Below are 27,899 nucleotides of genomic sequence, written 5' to 3'. Positions count from 1 at the left end.
ATGAAGAAACAGGTTCACAAGAAGGCCACTAAGAAAGCTTTAGAGAAACCATTAGCAAAAGGTTTGGAGAAAGGTGAGGAAGGAGAATAACTCATTTTACATCTACAGACGAAGCAGATTCACCTGACACTAACATCTCCTCCAAGGCCATGAGCATCAGGGACTCATTTGAGAAATGATATATTCTTCCTATAGCTAACAACTATGATACAGACAATGCCTGCACAAACACAAAAATTAATAAAGTTTACTCTAACAAAGGGAATCAGGGTGCTGCTTGGCCTGCTGTGTTCATCCAGCTCTACACCTTGTTATCTCAGATTCTCCAGCATCTGCAGTTCCTACTATCTCTAACAAAGGGAAACCCAGTTTCAATGTACTAGGTCCAGTTTAGAGAGAAAAAAATTAAATCCAGAAATGTCATGGTTTTAAGGTGAAAAAAAAACACTCTAAAACCCCAATGTTATGTGACTGGATTCAAGTGCTTTTGTTACAATGTGATTAACTGGTTACCCTGTGGAATGATGGTTGTGTAACCGTAACATGATCAAACAGTTCTATACTTGCATACATAAATAATAATGCCAAGCTTGGCACAGTCCATTTAAATGAGAATATAGTAGGTTCAAAGCCCAAGAGATTTGAAAGCATTAATTTTTGGCACTGCTCAATGCAGTACAGAAAAGATGCTACACTGCTGGCTGGTGCCATCTGGCTGTTGTGGTATGAAACTAAGACACTTTGTGCTCCCATGTGGATAAATATGAATTTGATTCTGTGGCAGTATTTGCAGAACAATTCTTCTTGTTCTCACCAAAACTTCACACATAGGTTTTATAAGCTTTACATTTTAAACTTCATTTGGGATGTTGCTGTATGCAATCTGGCTGCCAATTTTCCCCATGTTCCCACAAGGATTCTGTTGTAAATGTGAATCATTGGCTGTAAATTGGTCTGGGAGGCCCTGCGTTCATGAAAGATGGTGTATAACTAGAATTACAGAATTGTTACACTGCAGAAAAAGGCCATTCAGCCCATCATGCCTGCACCGGTTGTATTACCTAGTGCCAATTTCTTGTCCTTTCCCCATGACTCCGCACACCATTCCAATCCAAATGATCATCCAATGCCCCCTTGAAGATCTCAATTGAACCTGCCTCCATCATTTTTCCAGGCAGAGCATTCCAGACCCTAACTACTTACTCAGTCAAAAAGGTTTTCCTCAGACCACCCTTGCTTCATTTGCACATCATTTTAAATGCATGTCCTCTTGTTTTTTTCTCTTTTATGAGTGGGAACAGCTTCTACAATGTATTATGTCCAGCCGGCCCAAGATTTTGAAAACCTCTATCTAATTTCCTCTCACCCTTCTTCTCTCCAAGTAGAAGGCGGCATGGTGGCTCAGTGGTTAGCACTGCTGCCTCACAGCGCCAAGGACCCAGATTCAATTTCACCCTTGGGCGACTGTCTGTGTGGAGTTTGCACATTCTCCCTGTGTCTGTGTGGGTTTCCTCCAGGTGCTCCGGGTTCCTCCCACAGTCCAAAGATGTGCAGGCTAGGTGGATTGGCCATGCTAAACTGCCCGTAGCGTTCAGGGATGTGTAGGTTAGGTAGGTTACAGAGGATGGACCTGGGTAGGATGCTCTGAGGGTCAGTGTGGACTGGTTGGGCCAAAGGGGCTGTTCCACACTGTAGGGAATCTACGAAACTTTTTCAGTCTATCCTTGCCACTCCCCTGGAACCATCTTGTAAATCGAACTGATGTTTATAATTCCTGGAACCATACTTGTAAACTCTTGGAAAGGAGTTCTCTTTGTGGTTGCATGGTGACATATTATGGTAGATCCATTAAGGCCATTGATTAAAGTAAACTGAAAGGGCAAAATGACACATCTTAGTTCCAGTTTCCATTACAGTGAAGGAACAAAGCAAGGGAGTACTCAATGAATGGCAGGACACCAGGAAGCTTGGAGCAATACAGGGATCTTGAGATGCTTGTCCACAGATCTCTGAAGGTGGCTGGACAGATTAATAGGTAGAAAAGAAGGCATATGGTTGGCTTGTCTTTATTAGTATTTCCTTTATCTTTTACTTTATTCTTTCACAGATATGGGCATCACTGTTCAAGTAAACATTTATTACCCATTTCTAATTGGCCAGAGGGCAGCTGAGTGTCAACAACATTGTTATGGGTCTGGAGTCACGTGTAAGCCAGTCAAGGTAAGGATGGCAGTTTCCTTCTCTACAGAACATTAATAAACCAGATGGATTTTTCCCCAACAATCAACAATGGTTTCATAGCCATCACTGGACTCCTAGTTCCAGATGTTTATTGAGTTCAAATTCAAATCCAGCTGTTATGGCAGGATTCTAAACCTGTTCTCAAAACATTACCAGGGTTTCTGGCTTGTCAGTCTAGCAATAATACCACGAGGTTATTACCTCCCCATATCTTATAGATTATAAGAGCAGGAAGGTTATGTAGGAGCTGTATAGGACTTTGGTTAGCCCAAGCTGGAGTACTACTGTGGCAATTCTGGTCACCACACAATAAGAAGGATGTGATTGCACTGGAGAGGGTGCAAAGGAGATTCACCAGGATGTTGCCTGGCTTGGAGCATTACAGCAATGAAGAGAGACTGGATAAGCTCGGGTTGCTTTCTTTGGAGTAGAGAAGGTTAAGGGGAGACCTGATGGTGTTGTATAAGGTTATGAGGGGCATTGACAGGGTGAACTGAAAGCAGCTGTTCCTCTTAGTTTAAGGGTTAAATGACAAGGGAGCATAATTTTAAAGTGAAAGGCAGGAGGTTTAGAAGGGATTTGAGGAGAAGCCTTTTCACCCAGAGAGTGGTGGGGGTCTGGAATGCACTGCCTGGGAGGGTAGTCAAGGTGGGAAACCTCTCTATGTTTAAAAGTACTTGGATGAGCGTTTGAAATATCATAACATTCAAGGTTATGAGCCTAGAGTGGGGAAGTGGGACTAATGAAGGTAATGGTATATTTTTGACAGTACAGATTTGATGGGCTAAAAGGTCTTTTCTGTATTGTATGATTCTATGATATGGTGGTGATAGTTCATTTGATGAAATCTAATATCAACATCGCCATCAAGAGGTACCCAATGGTACTGCAGAGGTTTCAAATCAATCCCCAATTTTAATTTTTATTTAGCCAATAGCTTTTCATTCCTAAATCTGACATTTTAACATGTCAGTTCTGAAGAAGAGTCATGGCATACTCAAAATATTAACTCTGTCCCTTTCTACACAGACGTAGCCAGACTTGCTGAGTTTCTCCAGCATTTTCTGTAGTTTCTTTTTGCAGATTTCCAGTATTTGCTTTTATACTTCGTAAATATATTCATTGCTGAGGTACTCAGATTTTTAATGATTAAGGTATTAGGCCAGAAAGCGGAGTTGAGGGTTATCAGATCAGCCATGATCTCATTGAATGGTGGAGCATATTCGATGGGCTGAATGGCCTACCTCTGGTCCTATGCTTTTATGGATCTGATGGTCATTCACAAAGGAACACGTGGAACATTTTCTGTTTCATGTTTCAGTTGGAACCCTGATGTAATGGCACGGAGTATCTTACTACAGTAATGCTCCAATGCTGGAGCTGGGAGAGTAATTTGCTGAAAGGTATTAATGTTAGAAAACCCAAAGCAAAGAGAAATGATGAAGCCAGACAAGAATAACAACAGACAGGAGGATGCATTCATTTAATAACCTCTCAATACTGAGTTTCTAAATAATACATCTAAATATTAAATGATGATTTGTTCATCTAGCTTGAAAATTACTCACTTAAAAAATGACTCAGTCCTCAGCAACAGTGATTGGTATTGTGTTTGTTATAACAAGGTACAGTCTTGTATACAGATAGTCATTTGCTTCAGATCTCAGGTATTGCTGAAAAAGTCACATTTTGTGGAAGCTTTTTATTTTGCCCTCAGGAGGGGTTGGCCAGCTTGGACGGCTGGTTTGTGATGCTAAGAGTGTGGGTTCAGTTCCTGCCCTGGCTGAGGTGTGATCACTCTTGTGTTAAACTACACCAGTCATCTCTAATGAGAGAGCAGCCCTATGGACGCAATGGCATTTTGCTATCAGGATGATTATTTTTATTCATTCATGGGATGAATGGCGTCACCAGCTAGGTCAGCATTTATTGCCCATCCCTAGTTGCCCAGAGGGCAGGGAAGAGTCAACCACATTGCTGTGGGTCACATGTAGGCCAGACCAGGTAAGGATGGCAGTTTCCTTCCCTACAGGCCATTAGTGAACCAGATGTTATTTTCTGACAATCGATAATGGATTCATGGTCATCATTAGACTCTTAACTTCAGGCTTTTTTGAATTTAAATTCCACCATCTGCCATGGTGGGAATCAAACCAGGGTCCCCAGAAAATTACCTGGGTCTCCAGATTAACAGATCAGTGATAATAACACTGGGCCATTAGCAAGAAATATCCATGTAAAGAGAAAGCAACATTTATGCTGTTTAGGGAAGAGTGCTGATTGGTTGGCAAGTGGACTTCCATCTGTGGAAATGTTGCTATGAGGAACACACCATTCAATGCTGAAGTTTCCATATCCCAGACGATCACTAGACTGCTTTCTCATTAGAGAGAGGCGACTCGTACTGATACTAAACTGAGGGTGAAGTTGAGAAAATGAGATATTCCTGATAATCTCAGCCAGCTACCTCACATGAGTATCTGCCATGAACATGGTGGGTGGTGTTCCCATGTGTGATGGTAGTATCCAAGACAATGTGTCAGATGTGTCTTGCAGAGGTTGCCAGGGCAAGGTTGTGTGGTGGCATTGTTGATGTCGTCCTGAAGGCTGGGTCGTTTGCTGCGAACAATGGTCTGTTTAAGGTTTGGCATCTCGTAGCTGACACGAGAATTCATCAGGCAAATGAGGCTCTGAGAACTTTTCCACAAATCCCAAGATGTCAGCAGCGAGCCCAATGAGACAACCAACAAACTGGAATAGTTGACTGAGAGATCTACAATGCAACAATCAAAGAAGGAGTCGAATTGGACCCCTCCAGAAGGTCGCTGCCCTAGGCTCGACATGAATGCTCAAGCCATCAGGAGATGTGTTAACACCAGATTCATCAGCTGCACTGACAAGGTAGTGCAGAACGTTATCCAAGCATGACACAATGTTATCCGTGCTCTCAAGACCAATCGCAACATTGTCATCAGACCAGCAGACAAAGGAGGAGCCATCATCATACAATATAGAACAGACTACCACAAAGAAGCATACCGACAACTGAACAGCCAGGAACACTACAGACAACTACCTGCCAATCTAACCAAAGAACACACCCGTCAACTCAATAGACTGATCAAGACTTTTGATCCAATCCCTCAGAGTATCCTACGCACTCTCTTCCAGCAAACTTCTCACGTCGGAGGCTTCTACTGCCTTCCGAAGAAACACAAAGCCAACACACCTGGATGTCCCATTGTATCAGGTAATGGGACCCTGTGTGAGAACCTTTCTGGCTATGTTGAGGGCATCTTGAAACCCATTGTAAGAGGAATCCTCAGCTTCCGTCGCAATACTACAGGTTTCTTATAGAAACTCAGCTCCCACAGACCAGTAGAACCAGGAACATTCCTCTTCACAATGGACGTTTCGGCACTCTACACCAGCATCCCCCACGATGATGGCATCGCTGCAACAGCCCCAGTACTCAATACCAACAACTGCCAATTTCCAGACACCATCCTACAATTCATCTGCTTCATTCTCGAGCACAATGTCTTCGCTTTTGACAAACAGTTCTTCATCCGGACACACAGAACAGCCACGGGGACCATATCTGCACTCTAATATGCCAATATCTCCATGCACAAGTTCAAGCAAGACTTCTTTGCTGCACAGGACCTCCAACCAATGCTATACACCAGACACATTGACAACATTTTCTTCCTTTGGGCTCATGGCGAGGAATCACTGAAACAACAACATAGCAATATCAACAAGTTTCATCCCACCATCAGGCTTACCATGGACTACTCTTTAGAATCAGTCTCATTCTTGGACACACACATCTCCATCAAGGACAGACCCCTCAGTACCTCACTCTACCCCAAGTCCATGGATAACCTCATGATGCTGCACTTCTCTAGCTTCCACCCTAAATATATTAAAGAAGTCATCCCCTACGGACAGGACCTGCGCATACACAGGATCTGCTCAGATGAGGAGGAACACAACAGGCACCTAAAGGTTTTGAAAAACACCTTCATAAGAACGGGATACGATGCTCAACTCATCGATTGCCAGCTCCAACATGCCAGAGCTAAAAACCACAACGACCTCCTCAGAAGACAGATACAGGATACGACCAATAGGATACCCTTTGTCGTCCAGTACTTCCCTGGAGCAGAGAAGCTACGCCATGTTCTTTGCAGCCTTCTACATGTCATCAATGACGATGAGCATCTCACCAAGAACTTGCCCACGCCTCCACTTCTTGCCTTCAAACATCTGCCAAGCCTTAAACAGACCATCATTCACAGCAAACTACCAATCCTTCAGGACAACGTTAACAACAACATTGCACAACCCTGCCATGGCAACCTCTGCAAGACATGTCAGATCATCAACATGGATACTACCATCACACATGGGAACATCACCCACCACATTCACTGTAGATAATCATGTGACTTGGCAAATGTTGTCCATCTCATACACTGCAGGCAAGGATGACCCGAGGCATGGTACATTCGTGAAAACATGCAGATGCTGCAACAACGGATGAATGGACACCAATCATCAATCGCCAAACAGGAATGTTCTCTCCCAGTCTGGGAACACTTCAGCGGGCAAGGGCATTCAGCCTCCAGTCTTCGGGTAAGCGTCCTCCGGGGGGACTCCGAGATACACAACAACACAGAATTGCCAAGCAGAGACTGATAGCCAACTTTCATATCCATGAAGATGGCCTCAACCATGATCTTGGGTTCATGTTGCGCTACAGGTGACCCCATCATACTGTTCTGTATCTGTAAAATCTTCCTTACTTTCCTGTTTTGACCACATCACCTTGATAAATTGTTATTGTCTCTCTCTCTTAATTAGTTTGTACAGTTTTGAATTACTTTTAAAACCCTTTCATACGTAGACACTCTCACACAGTCTCTCATACACACACTTTCACATAAAGACACTCTGATTCACACTCACACACACACTCTCTCAGACTCATACATATTCTCTCTCAGGCACATACACGCATACACTGTCTCTCTCCCTGTCCCACACACACACAGACACACACACACACACACACACACACACACAAAGACACACACATACACACACACACACACACACACACACAAATCTGTGGGATGAATTATTTCATCCAAGATGTTTGTTTATTTGCAGATACATTCTATTTTGTTCAAAAAATATACAATTAGTATTCACAGTCAGTCAGCGTGGCATCTTATAAATTCCAACTTTTGGAATAAAACCAGCCCGATTCCAGGTTAAAACTCTTGAGGGATTCTGAACAAAGCCTCACACCTACAATTCAGTGTCCAACCTGAGATGTCACCTTTTGTACATTCCTATGGCTCTGCCTGATTGTCATGACAGCACAGAACTGACATTGACTTTATTAACACTTTACACACTGTCTAACACTCTGGTCACCTGCAAAGACTTATCATTTGACTCTGCACTCACACCAGTTGTATGATCTTTTGATTTCTGTGCTTGATCTCTCTGCCTATAAGTTCTGCGTCTGTGTGCCCTGCTCTCTCACTGCATCTGACAAAGGGGCAGTGCTATGAAAGCTTGTGTGATTCCAAATAAACCTGTTGGACTATAACCTGGTGTGGAGCGACTTCTGACAAAGAGTAATCAATGCAGGGAACAGATTGCAGGATATCATGGAAAAACTGAAAGAACTGCTGTAAATCAGGAACAAAAACAGAAGTTGCTGGAAAAGCTCAGCAGGTCTGGCAGCATCTGTGAAGGTAAAGTCAGAGTTAATGTTTCAGGTCCGGTAACCCTTCCTCCAAATTGTGTGCTGGATATCGCGGTCAGGCTGAAAAAAAGATGCAATTCTTGCACATTGTCCTAATGCATGCATGGCAAAAAAACTTCAACAAAAGCTTTTTCAGTAATAATCAAGTTCTATACCACCAAACTACTGTCTCCCTTGCAAGGTACAGTGATCAAACAACCATTTGAGTTTAAATCAGACATCAGGGACTGAATATTTCAGAATCCAGAGTGATTATATGACAAGCAAATGAGATGTGTCGCGCATCTTTCTGCTCCTGGAGGTAAGTCTAATTGAGACAAAACTGAAGAAGGGTCTAGGCCCGAAACGTCAGCCTTCCTGCTCCTCTGATGCTGCTTGGCCTGCTGTGTTCATCCAGCTCTACACCTTGTTATCTCTTGAGACAAAACGACCTGGGAGCCTCAACTCACCTGAGGGACAAGGTGAATGGACTACAGCTCCCATGAGGCCCCGCTGCGCGCGGTGCGCGGTGGGAACTGTAGGCCGGTTATTTTTGGGGGCGTTTGCGAGAACTACAGATCCCGGGATGCTTTGCGAGCACGTTTCCCCCACCCACCCCTTGTGAGGTCAGCGCGCCGTGGCCGGTGTTCAGCGTGTGGCCGTTGGAGGTGGCGGGCTCGGAGTCGCGGTGGCGCGATAGCTTCCCGGTTCGGCGCGACGGCATGGAGCCTCGGATCCTCCTCGCCGTCTTGTTGTTGGCGGTGGGGGACGCCGGAGGGCTGCAGGCGGATGGCGGCTGGTGAGAGGCGGAATCTGGGGCTTGTCCTGCTATCAGAGATAGTAGGAACTGTGTTGCATTTGTGAAGCGCCTGTCAGCAGGCCCTGCACGTCCGGCGGCGGGCGGAGGGGAGGGGAGGGGAGGTGGGGTGGGGTGGGGTGGGGTAGGGTAGGGGTAGTGGTAGTGGTAGTGGTACTCTCACGGTCTTGCTCCTGTGATCTTTTTCGGAGCCAAGTGCTGGTAAAATGGGATTAGAATGGATAGATGCTTTGAGGACCATCACGGGCACGGTGGGCCGATAGGCCTCCCCCAAATAACAATCACAGAAGGTGCTGGAGAAACTCAGCAGGTCTGGCAGCATCTGTGGGGAGAGGAGGCAGAGTTAACGTTTGAATTTTGCTTAAGGTACTGCCAGACCTACGATTTTTATTTTGGATTTCCAGCATCTCCATCCTTGCTTTTATTTGAATGTATCTAAATATCTGCACGGCAATCTAATAATAAACGGATGGTCAGAATTTTATGGTGATTTTAGATGAGACACAAATATTGGCCATGACACCAAGGACAACTTCACTTGTCTTCAAAGCAATGCCTTAGGAATCTTTTATGACTGCTTCCAATATCAGAAAATGCTTTGGGTTTTTGTTTGTGTCTCATCTGAAAGGCAACATCGCTGACAATGCAGCACTCCCTTCATACCATGTTAGGCTGACACTCTAGATTCTTGTGCTTACGTGTAGCAAGTGGGACTTAAATACAGAATGTTTAGCCTCTTAGTCAAAGCTCAGTTTTAAAAAGTTGACCAGCCATTCCCAGCACCCATTCCTGTTTTTCATCTAGTGCTAGATGTCCTGGTCCCTGTGTCAAACTTTGATCCCTAGGCACTCCACCTCATATCCTATCCACCCCATATCCTTACCATCACCAAAACTGTACATTCGCCTCTGTAACATCCTTATCTTTGTCTATGCCTCAGCTCATCTGCTGCTGAAACCCTCACTCATCCTATTGTTTCCTCAGGATTTGACCATTCATTTGCTCTCATGATAAGTCATTTGTCTTGTGGACACTCGATAAATTTGAGTTAATTCAAACTCTGCTGCAGCCATCCTAACTCACACCAGGCCCTGGGCAGCCCAGTGCTTGTTGAACTAAGTTGGGACCTGATGTGGAAATTTAAAGTTCTAATCATTGCATTTACAAATCTCTCCATGATCTTGTCCCTCACAATCTATGTACTGTAAACATTCACCACCCAAACATTGAGATCTTTTGACTGCTTCAGTTCTGGTTTCTCGTATATTCCAAGCTTTTGTTGCATTGCCACTGGGGCAAGTCTTCAGTTGCCTGGTCACTTCCTCAACCTCTTTTCCTCTTTTACCTCCCTTTCCTCCTTCATGATGACTCTTATCACATTGTTCAAGTAGTTTTTTGTTCCCTATCCTAATATACCCTTAGGTGATTTGTCAGATTATGGTTGTTGGCATTCCTGTGAAGGACATTGGGCTTTAGCTCTGCTAAAAACGCTTTGTCATGTGAGTTGTCATGCCACATTAGGTCAGAAAGCTGTCAAAATCAGAGAATCACATTGGATGAGATTCAGCGTCATGCAGAAATGCTGATTGCTACATTTAGTTGTATTTATACAAAAGTGGTTCACAGAATCACAAGTTTAGTGGCATGCAAGCAAACTGTTGCAAAGTTGGGTAGAGTACTTGTGAATTAGAAGGCAGGATGTTAGAATTTGTAAAAATGATAGGGGAGGAGAGTCTATGGTCCCTTTAAGAGGTGATGTGCTTTTCTAAGCTTGGAGAGAAAAATTGTCTGCAAGCAGCTGTAGATGCACAGATGGTTCTAAAATTGAAATATCTGTATCAATTGGCTGTGTGGTTGGCAACCTAGGCTTGTTTTGATGTTAAGGCAACCAGCCAATTAACTTAAACCAGGCCCTAGCTACCAAAACCCAATTTAATTTAAATCTGATGGTCAAAGTTTTGGTAAAAATCTGTAGTTCTGGTTGTGGGTGAGGTTGTTGACTTGCTGGCTATCCTCACTGGGGGCTCCACGGATGATGTCACCTAGCATGGCGACAAAATGTCTGAACGAGAACAAGCCAGCTCGACGAGCAAGTCAACAACCTTAAATCAGGAACAAAAACAAAGTTGCTGGAGAAGCTCAGCACGTCTGCCAGCATCTGTGAAGGAGAAAACAGAGTTAACGTTTCGGGTCCGGTGACCCTTCCTCGGATGATATTGACAAGCTAGGACCAATCCTATTATAAGAAAATTGACGTATCATCAAGGATATATAAAAAGAGGGTTTTTGAAAATCAGAGTGAGAGCGAACTGCCATCAGAAGAGTAAAACTCTGGCTCTCGTGGAAATCTTAGTGTTCTTTGATCAAGCACCATCTAAAATGTGCCACGGCACTCTTGGCTAATAATCCTGACACAAGGATTTAATGAAGAACGAATTCCTGACTGAAGAATAGCAGAAAAGGCATGGAACATTCCGGAAGATGCATCCTGACTGTAGTTTTGAGAATCTAAGATTTAATTTATTTTATTATTTTGGTTTATTTAAGTGGGATTTTATTTATTGGAACAGCATGCCATTAGAGTTTTGTTCTGTTCGGGAATGGTTAGTAGGTAAGGGGGAATTGTTCAGTTTGTTAGTAGGTCTGCTAATTTGTTCACTGTTAGAATTAGATAAATGAATTGTTACTTGTTGCTTATAAAGTGAATATCAGGGATTTCTTTCATTTAACCTCTCCTTCAAAACAGATTGGGAGGTGAAGGGCAGGTTATACCATTTTTCCCATTTTCTTTAGCAGATTACGAGATGAGCTTCTCTTGGTATTTCGCTTTTAATTATCAGAGGGGTTCGACCTCATTGCCATAACACAAACTGTTTCGCCCGTGTCTGCACCAGCTCCTCAAATGAGCGTTATTACCTAGTGCCAATCTCCTGCTTTTTCCCCATACCCTTCCACAATATTTTTATTGAAGTAATCATCCAAAGTCCTTTTGCATTCCTCAATTCAGCCAGCCTGCACCACACTTCAAGGCAATGCATTCCATACCCTAACTACTTGCTGAGGTGTGGAGGTGCCGGTGTTGGACTGGGTTGGACAAGCTCAGAAATCACACGACACCAGGTTACAGTCCAACAGGTTTATTTGAAAACACAAGCTTTCAGAGTCTTACTAACATCAGGACCATAGCCTGGTGTTGTGATTTCTGTAGTTGCTGAGGGAAAGTGTTCCTTCAGAGGAAAGGTCACCAGACCCGAAACATTAATCCTGATTTCCCTTCACAGATGCTGCCAGACCTGCTGAGCTTTCTCAGCAACTTCTATTTTCATTTCTGATTTACAGCATTTGCAGTTCTTTTGGTTTTATTTTTTCTCCTATCACCTTTGCCTCTTTTGTAAATTTAAATTTATGCCATTTTACAGTCCTTTTACAAGCAGGAACCATTTCTCCAATATACTGTATCCAGTATAACAAACCTATAATTTTGAAAACTTCTGCCTGATCTCCTCTTAGCCTACTTCTCTCCGAAGAGAATAGTCCCAATGTCTTCAATCTGTCCTCGTAACTGTTGTTTCTCATCCCTGGAACCATGCTTGTAAATCACTTCTGCACTCTCTCCAATGCATTCACATCCTTCCTATAATGTGACATCCAGAACTCTGTACAGTACTCCAGTTGAGGTTGAAATATTGTCTTATACAAGTTGAACATCACCTCCTTGCTCTTGTACTCTATGCCCCTACTAATAAAGCCAAGGATACTGTTTGCTTTACTTGCTCTGCTCTCCATCTGTCCTGCCACCTTCAATGATCTGTGCTAATAGTGAATCAGTAAAGGTCTGTATAAGTAACAATAAAACTAATAGATTTTTATCCGAATGTACAGATCATTTGTAGTAAGGTGGACCAAGCTACAGGCATGAATATAGATGGATTGGTTTGATCTAATTGCACTTGCAGAAACATCAGTTACTAGGTGACCAAGGTCAGGAAATGAATATTCAGAACTGGCAGAATGGAAGGGAAATCATTAGCCCAATAAGGAAGAATAATGTAAGGATAGATGTAGGAAAGAATCTTGGCTGAGTAGATCAGGAACTAACATCTGTACCAGTAGCAAATATCAATGTTAAATGTCAAAAAATGTTGGTAAGGATGGTTTAAAGTTCCCTTAACAGTAGTTATAGCACTGCACTGAATATTAATGAAGAAACCTTTGTTGCAATGTCCAATTATATCAGAATAATCCATGGTGGATTCAGTCTTCAGATGGACAAAACAAATTAAATGGGCAGAGTTCACTTGGAAGGTGAGTATGTTGAATGCTTTCATGCCCGCTTCCTGAAACAATGTACTGGAACCCACAAGGGACAAAGCTGATTTAGATCTAGCATTGAGTATGAGGGAGGCTTAATCAGTAATCTTATGATAAAATATCCACTGGCAAAAATGATCATAATACAATTGAATTCATTTTTAATTTGAGAGCAATTCGTTTCAAGGGGTGGTTGTGGCAGAGTGGTAATATTACAGGACTAGCAATCAAAAACAGCTGATGTTCTGGGGACATGAGTTCAAAATTTGAATTCAATAAAATCTGGTATTAAAAGGTAGTCTGAAAACAGCCGTGTAATCACTGTCAGTTGTCATAAAACCTCCGTGGTTTGCTAATGTGAAGGACTAATGGCTTCTAGGGAAGGAAATCTGTCCTTATTTGGTCTCGGCAACAGGTGCCTCCAGACCCACAGCAATATGGTTGACTCTTAACTGTTCTCTGGGCAATTAGAGACGGGTAATAAATATTGGTCTAGCCAGCAACACAAATCTCATGAACAAATTCTTTAAAAATCCAGACCTGGAATCTTTAAATTTAAAACACTGCCAGTTCCATGATGTGAGGAGAGAGCTGGCCAAGGTTCAAAATTCATTTAAGAAAAGTTCAAAATGCCTAACAAAAATGGTTGAAATTTCAATATTGATATTTGAACGTACTGGTTGTACTCGTACATGGTTATTGTGCAGATACACCTGAGCAATTAGCAAGCATTGTCTGCAGTTTTGGTCTCCTGGTCTGAGGAAGGACATTCTTGCCATTGAGGGGGTCCAGGAGGTTCACCAGACTGAATTCCCAGGATGGCAAGACTGATATGAGGAAAGTCTGGATTGACTGGGCTTGTATTGGCTGGAATTTAGAAGAATGAAACGGGATCTCCTAGAAACTAATAAAATCCTGATGGGACTAGACAGCTGCATGCAGGAAGAATGTTCCTGATGTTGGGGAAGTCCAGAACTAGGGGTCACAGTGTAAGAATAAGGGGTTAGCCATTTAGGACTGAAGTAAGGAAGGATTTCTTCACTCAGAATTGTGAACCTGTGGAATTCTCTCCCACAGGAAGCTGTTGGGACCTGTTCATTAGATATACTCAAGAAGGAGCTGGATGTGGCCTTGCAGTTAAAGGGATCAAGGGGACTGGGAGAGGACAGGAATGGGATATTGAGATTGCATGATCAGCCATGATCGTATTGATGGTGGTGCAAGCTCGAAGGTGCAGGAGTGGGTCATTCTGCCCTATTTTCTATGTTTCTATGTAAATGATCTTCTAACTTTTATGTGAGGGAACTGGAGTATGAGTACAAGAAAATCTTGCTTTAAATTTGATAGGTCCTTCTGAGAGCAAGTACTGAGTGCAGTTATTTTCTATATATTTGACTTGGAGGTGGAATGGCAAGGGTTCACTAGACTGTTCCCGAGGACGAGGGATTTGTCCTATGGTGGGAGGCTGAATAAATTGAGCTTATACGCTTTAATGTTGAGATGGGTAAGAAATAATTTCAGTGAAACAGAAAGAATTCTCAAGGTACATGACAAGGTAAAACCTGAGAGGTTGTTTTCCCTTCAGAGGGAGCCTAGAACAAGAGGGCATGACCTCAGATAACACATTACTCATCTCAGTCGTAGATGATTAGACATTTCTCCATTTGGTTGTGGATCTTTAGATATGTCTACCCTAGAAGACTGTGGACACTTCATCATTGAGTGTATTCCAAGACAGACTCCAAGATGCAGTGATAGACTTTAGATCTCTCAACAATATGGGGAGTGAGGCAGGAAAGTCCAGTGGAGGCATAAGATCAACCATAATCTAATTGAATAGCAGAGCAGGCTAGAAGGTCTGTAAGGTCTAGTCCTGCTCCTATTTCTTATTTCCTGATGTATTAATTCATTAGTATAACAGCATAAATGGATCAGATCATTTCATTAACCGTGCAATCTTCAACTATGTGTAATGCAACCACAGAGCATCAGCACTCACCTTCAGCCTCCATCCTTGCATTTGATCTGGAAACGTAGTGAAATAAGTCACTTTAGGGAATACATTTACATTGCGTTTGTCTAACAGCTTTAATACGGGTGGGTTTTAAGGAGGATCTTGTTCTTGGGTGGAAGGGGAGGGGAGCTTTACAGAAAGTTTCAGAGGGGGGAGGGGTAGAGAATCTGCAAGAGACTAGAGAAAGTGCTGACCAAGTGGGTGCAGAGAATAAACAGTTTTGGAGCTGGAAAAAGTTTGGATCAGGTGACACTTATGGAAGATTGTAGGTCCATCGATAGATTTGTTTAAAGTGATGATGGCAGTTTTGAAAGGAAGTCATTTACAATTACAGCCAACAAGGGGTTTAAGAAGGAAGTTGGGTGGTCAGCAGATAAATGGGAATGGGGTTCATGCTACGGATGTATGTGAGATGAACTCAGAGAAGGCATGAGCTACCAAATTGTGCCCACATCTCTGAAGTAGAACTTGAATATACAGCTTGACTGGAGGCAACAGAGCTGCCACTAAGCTAAGGCTATAACAAATGTGTGGTAGTATAGCTACTGCCAGCTCCAGTATCTGCTTAAAACAAAAATAAACAGTTCTCAGCAGGAGATTTCCTTCTCTACACTTATTTATGTAATCACTTTCGCAGCATAGAAGAATGTGTAGGGTTATGGGGAGAAGACAAGAGAACAGCACTCTGTGAATTGCTTAGAGAGAGTTCAGGTGTAATGGGCCAAATGACCATGTTCTGTGTAATAACAAGTCTGCTATTAGAAAGTTATTCCGTTTGTGTTTCTTGTTATACATCTCCAACGACCTACCGTGACTGTACCATTCAAATCTCCAGGAGCTGTTTTTATGATGGGTTCTGCAAGTATTGAATGCTTCACTCTGGTTTACAACGTTGTCAGAGCTTGACAAACCACTGCCTTTAGTTCTTGCCAATTATTTATGCGATTGACTAATGCATTCTAAAGACATGATACTAATTGATTCTTACCCATAAAGCACACCAGTTTACTTGATGCTTTGTAGTTTTGTGTCCAGTGTCTCAATTGATTGACACCTATTGCAGTTCCCAATGAATGATTTTGCTCAGTATTCATACAATGGTTAGTAAACGGAATTTTAATTTATTATAATTGCAGTTACCAAACAGATCATAAGCTCATGGCAGAATATTGATTAGTTTTATTAAACCTGTTGGATGTGTTATGACACTTCCTTGATGTGGGACTTGTATCTAAACCTTCTGGCGCTTGCGTAGGGACACAACCACTACACAACAAGATCCTCCCTTCTGCATGTTGGTTTAAACAAAAAATATTTTTAATCAACCTGTTCAGACAAGCTATGACACACTTTTGGGGCAGGTTAAACTTAAATCCAGACATTCGGGGTCAAAGGCGGGAGCATCACTACTATCCACAAGACCCATTTTTCTCCTGCATGCAGATAAAGTAACATTATTTATATTTATGAATTTACTGCTGTGTCTTCTCTTTAAATTGTGTTGTTATAATAAAACAGAGGCATATTTGGATTCATTGAGATTTATTTTAGTATGTTGTATTTTAGGGTGAACTTAATACTCCATGAATCAGTTTTCACCTCCCTAGAAAAAATTTTCTTTGAAGTGGCCGTTAACAATGATTTACAGTTAGAAATTGTGACCAAGTGTAATCCTAGCTGCTGTGTGTTCTGATCTGTGTCTTGAAGTTATTTCTGATGTTTGAAATGTTCTTGTGATTACAGGTTTGTGAAGATTGCTATCACTAATGTCTGTTGGGTTTCAGGAATAAACTGTTTTGGTTCCCTTGTGAACTGTGACTTTTCAGCATTCTTTTTCCGCAGTACCTATAAGTCAGTGCTAGAAATATGGACTACTGCTATGGCAGATTAAAAAATGATGCTTTGGGAGCCTTGCCTTTGATGTTTCAGGGAACTGATTTGATTATAGGAAAATGGTCCCTATGTATAAGGTTATACATATTATGCACATACAGTTGCATAATTTTTTTTAAAAAGAGCAATTATCTTTAGTTAAATTATACAAATGTTGTATGCAAATATTTGTCAGTGAATTTAAGTGACCCAAATTTTAGTTTGTTCAGATTTCAGTTCAGATATCATGGATTTCAAACATGAGTGATTTCCTTGATTATCTAATGAGAAAAAACAACTAACTATTTGCAGTCATGTCCTGACTGAGAGTGTCTCGAGGCACATCTCTTACAGATGTTACTTTTAAATGGCCTGGTATTTTATAGGCAAACCCAGATGGCATTAAAGCCTTCTAACTATCTTACCTGTTTACTAATTTGAATGTATTAATCGTGCCAACTGCATTGCACAATGACTTGGAAATTCCATTTTGCATCTTCCTTTTTGCAGGAAGACAGACCGCTCCACACAGATGATTGACCAAGGACCCTGCAATGTGGAATTGAGAGACTCTTTGACCTATTCTGAATTTGTTCACCAGTATGTTTTTGCAGCTGAGCTGAACATATCCTCTAGTACTCTATTCCTGGAGTTTGAAGTGTATTAATCTGATCATAGCGATTGCCAAATCCATTACATGAATCTTCTTTTAGAATTTGAATTTGCTGAAAATCTCTGCCATAATAGTGGCATGCACCATTTTTGTGCAGATGATCCAAGGAATTATGTCACTAACATCGTATTCAAACCAAGCCAAATGTTTGGGAGTATTACAGCAACACTTGAATACATGTTCTACTTTTAAGGATCTTGGTTAAACAAGTACCTCAACCCCAGATTAATAAAAACAATTTTATTCTGTGTGGACTTATAATTTCAGGTCAACTTTTGCAATAAATAGCTGCAGTCTCTTTTAAGGCAGCTTTTATGTGATCTCTGAAATAGTGATAAGTCTGTGACCAGGTTTTTTTTTGGATTCATGGGATCAGGAAGTGAGAGTCAGGAGTCACTTACACTGCTCCACATAATTTCCTGGGATTTTTGCACAATAGTCAATTGCTGAAAATTAATACCATTATTGTTGCTCTTCTCTTGTTGAAACCTACAAAAATCACAAATTTGCTGCTTTTAAGCTATTCCTCACACAACTGTTATTTAAGATGAAATTTAATAATGGAGACCTGGCAGCAGCCTGATTTATGGACTTGGGTTTGAGGAAGCAAGTTCCTTTATTTCCCAGAGGCTTAGTACCTTCATAGTGCTCCACGTAGAACAGGCACAAACCTTTACCTATTGATCCAAATTAACGTAATTATAGGAGATCAATCTAAGCAATCTACGGGCCAAGTGTTTCCCTTGATCAATGCTGAGCTGTCAAATTGGCAGTGGTCTGATACTCCATGAGATATATTCACATCTCCTAACTCCATGAATCCAGGCAAAAGTCTGATCAAAGATTTGTCATTTTTATTGCAGCAACCACTTAAAAAGCCGTCTTGGAAGAGATTGTAATCATTTGTCACATGAGCTGACATGGACTTGAAAGTTCACACACACAATAATGTATTTTGTTGATCTGGAGTTAAGATACAAGTTTAATCGGGATTCTCTGAAGGTAGCAAAATTTCTCACAGACGCTACAATACTTAACAGATATTGGACTTAGCCTAATAAACTGTAGGCACCAGAATCGATATACTGGTCAATGATTGCATCTCATTGGATTTCCTGCTTTGCACAATGCATTATAGACAGGGTAGGCATTGGCCTAGTGGTTTTATCACTAGACTATTAATCCAGAAACCCAGCGAATGTTCTGGGGACCCAGGTTCAAATCCCACCGTGGCAGATGGTGGAATTTGAATTCAATAATTTTTTTAAGAAGTCTGGAATTAAGAATCTGCTGATTACTATGAAATCATTGCCTATTGTTGGAAAAATTCATCTGGGTTCGCTAATGTCCTTCAGGACAGGAAATCTGTCACCCTCACCTGGTCTGGCTTCCATGTGACTCCAGACCCACAGCAATGTGGTTGACTGTCAATTGCCCTCTGAAATACCCTAGCAAGCCACTCAGTTGTACCAATCGCTACAAAGTCTCAAAGAAATGAAACTGGACGGATCACCAGGCATTGACCTCGGCACCGGAAAAGACAACGGCAGAAACAGCCCTGTCAACCCTGCAAAGTCCTCCTCACTAACATTTGGGGGTTAATGCCAAAATTGGGAGAGCTGTCTCACAGACGAGTTAAGCAACAGCCTGACATTGTCTGTAAAGTATGATTCTGAGAATGTGACTATGTCCCAGACACCACCATCACCGGCACTGTTCCGTCAGCAGGACAGACCCAGCAGAGGTGGCGGCATTGTGGGGAAGGTGGGTGTTGCTCTAGGAGTCATCAATGTTGACTCCGGACCCCATGAAGCCTCATGGCTTCAGGTTAAACATGGGCAAGGAAACCTCCTGCTGATTACCACATACCGTCCTCCCTCAGCTGATGAATCCGTACTCCTCCATGTTGAACAATACTTAGAGGAAACACCGAGGATGGCAAGGACACAAAATGTACTCTGGGTGGCAAATTTCAATATACACCACCAAGAGTGGCTTAGCAGCAGTACTGCTGATTGAGCTGGCCGGGTCCTAAAGGACATAGCTGCTAGACTTGGTCTGTGGCAGGAGGTGAGAGAATGAACAAGAGGGAAGAACGTACTTGACCTCATCTTTACTCATCTGCCAGCTGCAGTTGCATCTGTCCATGACAGTATTTGTAAGAGTGATCATCGCACAGTTCTTGTGGAGACGAAGTCCTGCCTTCACATTAAAAATAACTTCCATCGTGTTGCATGGCACTATCTCGGTGCTAAATGGGACAGACTTCGCACAGATCTAGCAACTCAAGACTGGGCATCCATGGGGTGCTATGGGACATCAACAGCAGCAGGATTGTACTCCACAATCTGTAACCTCGTGGCCTGGCATATCCCCCATTCAACCATTACCATCAAGCCGGGAGATCAACCCTGGTTCAATGGAGAGTGCAGGATGGCACGCCAGGAGCAGCACCAGGCATAGCTGAAGATGAGGTATCAACCTGGTGAAGCCACCCAGCAGGACTCCTTGAATGCCAAACAGTGAAAGCAGCAAGTGATAGACAGAGCTAAGCAATCCCACAACCAACGGATCAGATCTAAATTCTGCAGTCCTGCCACATCCAGTTGTGAATGGTGGTGGGCAAGTAAACAACTCACTAGAGGAGGAGGCTCCACAAGTATCCCCATCCTCCATGATGGAAGAGCCCAGCACATCAGTGCAAAAGATAAGGATAAAGCAATCGCAGTAACCTTCAACCAGAAGTGCCAAGTGGATAATCTGTCTTAGCCTCCTCCAGTGGTCCCCAGTATTACAGATACCAGTCTTCAGCCAATTCGATTCACTCCATGCGATATCAAGAAACGGTCGGAAACACTGGATACAGCAAAGGCTACGGACCCTGACAACATTCCGGCAATAGTACTGCAGACTTGTTCTCCTGAACTTACTGCTCCTCAGCCAAGCTGTTCCAGTACAGTTACAACACTGGTATCTATCCAGCAATGTCGAAAATTGCCCAAGTATGTCCTGTACACAAAAAGCAGGACAAATCCAACTCGGCCAATTACTGCCCCATCAGTCTACTCTTGATCATCAGTAAAGTGATGGAAGGTGACACCAACGGTGCTATCAAGCAGCACTTGCTCAGCAATAACCTGCTCAGTGATGCCCAGTTTGGGTTCCGCCAGAACCACTCCGCTCCTGACCTCAGTACAGCCTTGGTTTAAACATGGACAAAAGAGCTGAATTCCAGAGGTGAGGTGAGAGTGACAGCCCTTGAATCAAGGCTCCATTCGACTGAGTGCGGCATCAAGGAGCCCAAAGCCAAACTGGAATCAATGGGTATTGGGGGCGAATTCTCTGGTGGTTGGAGCTATACCTGACACATTGGAAGATGGTCGTGGTTGTTGGAGGTCAAACATCCAGGACATCTCTGCAGGAGTTCCTTAGGGTAGTGTCCTCAGCCCCACCATCTTCAGCTGCTTTGTCAACGACCTTCCCTGTCTCATAAAGTGAGAAGTGGGGATGTTCATCAATGATTACACAATGTTCAGCACCATTCGTGACTCCTCACATACTGAAGCAATTTGTGTTCAAATGCAACAAGATCTGGACAATTTCCAGGCTTAGGCTGATAAGTGGCAAGTAACAAGTGACATTCGCGTCACACAGATGCTAGGCTACAACCATGACCAATAAGAGACAATCTAACCACCACCTGTTGACATTCAATGGTTTTACCATCACTGAATCCCCCACTATCAACATCCTGTAGGTTATCATTGACCAGAAACTCAACTGGACTCCCCACATAAACAGTGGCTACAAGAGCAGGTCAGAGGCTAGGGATACTGAGGCAAGTAACTCACCTCCTGACTCCTCAAAGCCCTGTCCACCATCTACAAGGCACAAGTCAGGAGTGTGATGGAATACTCCCCACTTGCCTGGATGAGTGCAGCCCCAATAACACTCGAGAAGCTTGGCACCATTCTGGACAAAACAGCTCATTTGCTTGGCACTACATCCACAAGCATCTGCTTCCTCCACCACCAATGCTCAGCAGCAGTGTGTATTATCTACAAGATGCACTGCAGAAATTCTCCAAAGATCCTCATACAGCACCTTCCAAACCACGAACACCTCCATCTAGAAGGACAAGGGCAGCAGACATATGAGAACTTGGCGGTGGTGGTGTTCCCCTGCAAGTAACTCACCATCCTGACTTGGAAATATATCGCTGTTCCTTCACTGTTGCTGGGTCAAAGTTCTGGAATTCCCTCCCTAGTGGCATTGTAGGTCAGCCTATAGCAGATGGACTGCAGCGGTTCAAGAAGGCAGCTCACCATCACCTTTTCAAGGGCAACAAGGGATGGGCAAAAAATGCTGGCCAGCCAGCGACATCCACATCCCACAAATGAATAAGAAAAAGTTTCATTTAGTTCCCCAGAAAACTTTGCCACAAATTTGTCACTGGCGAATCAGGGCACGTTGATCTAACTTTTGAAGATTTTTGCCAAATTCGTTATAGTGAATGTTTGCTTTAAAACTGTTCAAAGCTGCCAACAGGAACAAGAATTTGGACTGAGTAGTTTTTATAAATGAAATGGTTGAAAGGCCCATGTGGAGTCCATGGGTGATTTGTGGTTCTATTTCTTATTTCCTTGTTCCACGTGCTTCAATTTTGTGACCTGTTGGTTTGAAAATGGTTGTTCTTGGCTCTGCTCCTTCACTGGGTAGATCTTCGATGAGAAGACTATTTTGGTAAGTATAAAGAAGTTGTTCAAAAAAAAATGCCAATTCATGAGCACATCGTTCTTACAAGTTTTTGTACTTGCACTTGACAGCCAATGAAGTCAAAATGTTCATATGTTCTAATCCTTAAAATAAAACAACCTTCTTTGTTTTAAAGGTATGCATATTCTAAGCCAGTGATTATCCGAGGAATCACAACGAATGAGGTGAATGACCTTTTGATGTACTTTTTTCTGATCAAACATAACTCATTGAAAAGCAAGTTTGTGGCATTTTGAAGTACTCTAATTTATGTCATGTTTGCTAGATGTATGCTTATATGTTTAAAGCAAATATGTTTTAGTACCGAATACATGTTTTATCACTTAGAATCATAGCATGATACACTGCAAGGAGGTCATTCAGCCCATTGTACCAATTGAGCTAACCAATTATTTCTACTCCTTTGCTGTTTCTTCATGGACCTGTGAAATCTTTCCCTTTACATTTTTATTCAATTCTGTTTTGAAAGTTTCATCATCTTTCGGGCAATAGGTTCCAGATCTCAACAATGTGACGGGTAAAGTAGTTTCTTTGTGTTGCCTCTGATCTCTTTGCTAATAATCTTAAATCTGTATCCAGTGGTTACAATCCTGTTGTCCACTGGAAGCAGTTTCTCTTTATTTACTCTGTTAAAACCATTCATTGTTTTGAACACCTTTATCAAATCTCCTCATAATTCTGGAGAGAAAGCAAACTAATGTTTCGAGTCTAGGTGAAGAGTCATCTAGATTCAAAACGTTAGCTTGCTTTCTCTCCACTGATGCTGCCTGACCTGCTGTGATTGCCAGCATTTTTGTTTTCAGTTCAGGTTCCAGCATCTGATAATTTGCTTCTCTCCATTCTGCTCTGAGGAGAACAACCCAGGCTGTTTGTGTCTCGCGTGAGATAACTGAAGTACCTTATCTCTGGTACCATTTTAGTAAATATCATTCATACCTTCTCAAAGGTCTTGACCTGTTCCCTAAAAAATGATGCACAGACTTAAATGCAGCATTCCAACTGAGAGCCAGTCAGTGTTTTGCAGAGTACTTCTGGCACTTGGCCAGGTATATGGGCTGTAAACCTCCTGTTTGGGGAATCTGATTATCTACTGGATTTGAACATCATTCTTTCATATGAAGGGGGCTTTTGGAAATTACTCAAGCAATACTTCTCTTGTTTTCAGATGTTGGTCTGGAAGATGAAATTAATTTGATATGATTTGGTCTCTGGTTATGAATTTCTGCTGTTAAATTACTTGCCTCAGCAATTGAGGGATTTTTATGTAGAAATGTCACCCTGATAATGTAGTTAATATAATTATCCGTACAACCAAGTGTGTTCAGCTGGTGCTGGTTAAGCATGCTATACAACTTCCTGAAGAATCTCTAATCATAAATTGGAGATTTTGTTGAAATAAATGGACACACATTGACCACAGTGCTGCCATGCTAACCAGACTGAATGGAAGGGCGAAAAAAGACAAAAGTAACTGCTTTGGAAAATTGCACTGGAAGCAGTTCAGAAACAGATCACTGGACTTGTAGGATAATATTCTCATCCCAGGAATGAGGGAAGGTTGGATAGACTAGGTGTACTCACTGGAATTTTGAAGAATGAGAAATGATCTCAAGATTCTGAAAAGTTTTGTAAGGATGGCAGTGGGAGGATGTTCCCTCTTGTGAAGGAGACTAGAACTAGAGGAAACATTTTAAGAATAAGAGATCTTTCTTTTAAGAGGGACTTGAGGATTTATTTCTGAGTTGTTATTCTGTGGAATTGTCTTCCCTGGAAAGTAGTAGAGGATGCATCATTGAATTTAATGAAGGCAGAGTTAGATTTTTGTTAGACAAGTGACTCAACAGTTGTGGGAACAGAAGGAAAGTAGGGTTCAGACTACAACAAGATCAACTATGATCTTATTGATTGGCAGAACAGTTTTGATAGGCTGAAAGGTCTAATCTTGCTCCTAATTCCTATGTTCCCAAAACACCAAGATCACCTGTCTCAAAAATAACCAAAGCACTTCACCAAAATGAGGTAGTTTTGCATCACAATCCGTTATGTAATGAGCATGGCAGTCATTTAATGTACAAGAAGTTCCCTCAAATATTAGTTAATCTGTTCTTGTTGGCATTGGCTGAGGATGAATGTTGGCTGGGACAAGCTGTGAGATCTCTGGAACAAGAAGAAACAAGAACAACTCCCCCTTCCCTCTCCTGCCAATGAAGACAGTGCAGGTTTGGCTGGTCTGAAACACTGAAGACTTTTTTTTTCCCCAAGAAAATGGTCTACAGTTTGTTTTCTGGGACTTGCTCAAGATGTAGTCAAAGCCATCTCAGAACACTAGCCACCTGCTGACTGTTACTGTGTCAAATAAAAACATATAATTGTAGTCTGTTGAGTAGAAGTATAGTTGTAGACTAGATACCAGGACTGTAATTTAAACTCGTGATCAAGTTTTAATCTCTTAACTCTTTCTTCAGTCATGTGGTTCATGATGTAATTTATACTCATCTTTTAAATTATAGTCTTACTAGTCATTTTCAAACCAATCCATTATTCTGCACATGTGATGTCGAAATATGGGGATGTCATTACTCAGCCAACAGTTGTTATTAGTGTCAGATACCACAACAGGGAACAGTGAAGTGCCACACCCTCTCTGAAAGCTGTTCTGCGACTTGGTATTGTGTGTGTTTGAATCTTGCAGCAATTCCGGGCTCTCTGTTCAAAGCAAAGTCTCCTGCAGGAGTTTGGAAATCGACTGGTGAGATTGAGCACAGCAAACACTTACTCCTATCAGAAAGGTACACGTATGTTTAGTAAACACATTCTGTATCCCTTTGTAGGCTAGTTATATTTTCTAACCTTGCTGATTTACAGTTTCTTTAGTGAACTACTTCAATGCATTTTTCGTTAATCTCTGTTTTCTTTTATATCTATAGAAGATTTTAGTCCATCGTGCTTACATCAGTTCTTTGCTAAAGCAATGTCAATGTCCCACTCTCTCTCGAGCCTTGTATCTTCTGCTGTTTCAAATCTTTATCCAATTTTCCTTTTGAGGAATTCAGCGGTCTCCAGTTTTAAAAAGAACATTTGTTTTGTTTTATTTTGTCTATTCATTCACATCAATCAGCAGTTTCATTCACTGTACATAGTTTCATTGTTTTTTCCAAATATCTTACCTAATTCTTTGACAAAGGATCTGTTTTTGTGTTGTGGGCAAATTTTGTGCGTGTGCTCCATGTACTGAGGTCCAAATTGGATACGTATAAAAAATGGATTCATTGAGATGTCAAAGGCCTCCTTGTTCATAAGCTGTACTGTGATACATCAGTCTCTTTCTCCCCTTTCCCACCAAGCACACGTGAGTTTCCCAGTACAAAATGCAAAGAATTGACCTCTTCACATTTCTTGGATGCTGCAAGGTTTGAGAATATTATTGGTTGTTTCTTCCCATTCAGTGTCTCACTGGATGACCTGACTTTCTCACTGATATTTATTGCAATAGCTTTTCACATTAGGTCCTTCTAAACATACACTGTTTTGTGACTGAATTTATTGGATGTGTATGTGTAAAACACCTTGTCAAGAACAATTTTTTCTTGCTGCTTCTCCTGGGTTCTATCTGCTTTTTGGCTTCAGCTTTCTGTCTGGCTGCCGTAATGTATCAGTCCATTAGGACTCCATAAAATGTGTTTTTGTCAACAGTGAATCAAGGAACCACTATGAATTTAATGTAAACAAAAATTTACCCAATGCAATGCAGTATATGTTCTGCTATTTTCTTTTCTTGGCTCACTCCAGCCAATATGTAAACAGTGTTGTATGTGTGAAAAAAAAATAGAAGATCAAGGGAATATTTGCAGTTGTCACAAAAATTGTTATAAATACAAGCAAAAGCACCAGCTATGCTTTAGAATTAAATAGTTTACCTTTTCTTCATTACAGTTGATGTTCCTTTTAAAGAATATGTTGAACACATGATGAAGCCTCAGTCTTTGGATTCGTTGGGAAGTGGTGAGGTTTTTTTTTAAAATCATGCAACTCTGATTAAAACATTATTGATTCCAAAGGCAGTCTTTTGTACATACCAAGAAGGATGAAGAGGGAGCAACAAACAAAGGAATAATAACAGACCAAAATCTGGAACTTTATGTTCAAACGACAGGTTCTTGCACATTGAGGTCAGATTTTGAAATTTATACAACACATCTGTGCCTTTTCTGGAATTATTGTTCAAACTTGGGGTACTAAGTGTATCAACACAAAAAGAGAGTTCACATCTGATACCATAACATCCAACCTCAAAACTCACTTTTAACTAGAATTATTTCAGGTGTAAACTTCCTGAGCAAGATCTACCAGCTGACATGCTCTGGATCAAAGAATGGAAATCACCAGAATAGCTATTAAATTTATTGTGTCAATCCCCATCTGTCAAATATTAAGCTTTGGATTACCATGGTGACAATGGTTACGCTGCAGTGCAGCAAACCTCAAATGCCAGAGCCTCAGTACAGAACACCTTAGCACTTGTGAAGAGACACACAATGCTGCACATTACCAAGGAGTTTCCCTCTGACAGACTAAGTGGTCACTTTAAACTTAGTAAAGGAGTAAACTGTCCTTGTCTGTGGGGATTTGCATTTGCTAAATAAATAAATTTTAGATGAAGATGTAAATGGGAAAAAATATTTTAATTTTGTATCACATTGGGCCATGATCAGTTTGTTACCTGTACTTCTGCCTCCATCAATACCATTCTGCTCTGATCGTTAGGAATGAAAATGCGAGCAGCTTGAGCTGACCCATTTTCTAATTTCTTACTTTTGTGGGGAGGCATTTGGACTCCCCAAGACAACCAAACTAAGATCAAGAAGATATGGCATGATGAAACTTAACCTGTATTTCACCAGTGTCACACTTAAAGGAGTAGACCTCAAGCTCACTACACTCTACCAATGATATTGTCGACTAAACTAATTCTTCTCAAATCCGCTTGTGAGTCACTGTCTGTTTTACAAGCGTATGCATTTACAGCCAAGCAATAGCCTTGTCAGTGGCAAGATAGAATTCTTTAAGTCTGCTTTCAAGTTTGGTCAGTGGACACTTCTCAACAATGTAGAGTTATTCTTTGGACTGCAGCCTAGTCTTGATGACCCTACTGATGTTAAGTAGCTGCAATGATTTAAAAGGGCTCGCTGTTGCTGTGAGAAATTAAAGGCACTGAGGTGACTATACGATTAGATGGGGACAAGTGCATGTCTGGTAATCAAGGTCTGCAATGACAGCTGTTGTTGTGATGTTTCCTGTTTGAACAGAGACGTTATACTTCTTTGGAGATAACAATTTTACAGAGTGGGACTCCCTGTTCAGGACATATATCCAGCCTCCATACCAGCTACCTGGGACAACTGGGGCTTACAGCTTTGGGATTGCAGGTTAG

The 27,899-nt window shown here is 41.8% G+C and overlaps 1 protein-coding gene across 1 annotated transcript; it reads left to right on the top strand.

Moving 5' to 3' along the window:
* LOC109935906 (jmjC domain-containing protein 8) lies at positions 1 to 27,899 on the top strand. Its single transcript, XM_048609669.1, has 8 exons — positions 1 to 73; positions 2,108 to 2,127; positions 8,632 to 8,804; positions 17,530 to 17,619; positions 22,584 to 22,632; positions 25,161 to 25,257; positions 26,402 to 26,470; positions 27,775 to 27,899. The coding sequence occupies exons 1-8, from the start codon at positions 1 to 3 to the stop codon at positions 27,897 to 27,899; spliced, it is 696 nt and encodes a 231-aa protein (XP_048465626.1).

Source organism: Rhincodon typus, chromosome 21 (assembly GCF_021869965.1).
Source record: "Rhincodon typus isolate 14 chromosome 21, sRhiTyp1.1, whole genome shotgun sequence".
Classification (NCBI taxonomy): domain Eukaryota; kingdom Metazoa; phylum Chordata; class Chondrichthyes; order Orectolobiformes; family Rhincodontidae; genus Rhincodon; species Rhincodon typus.
Note: the sequence above shows the minus strand (reverse complement) of the source record. Positions and strands in the feature narration are given on the sequence as shown.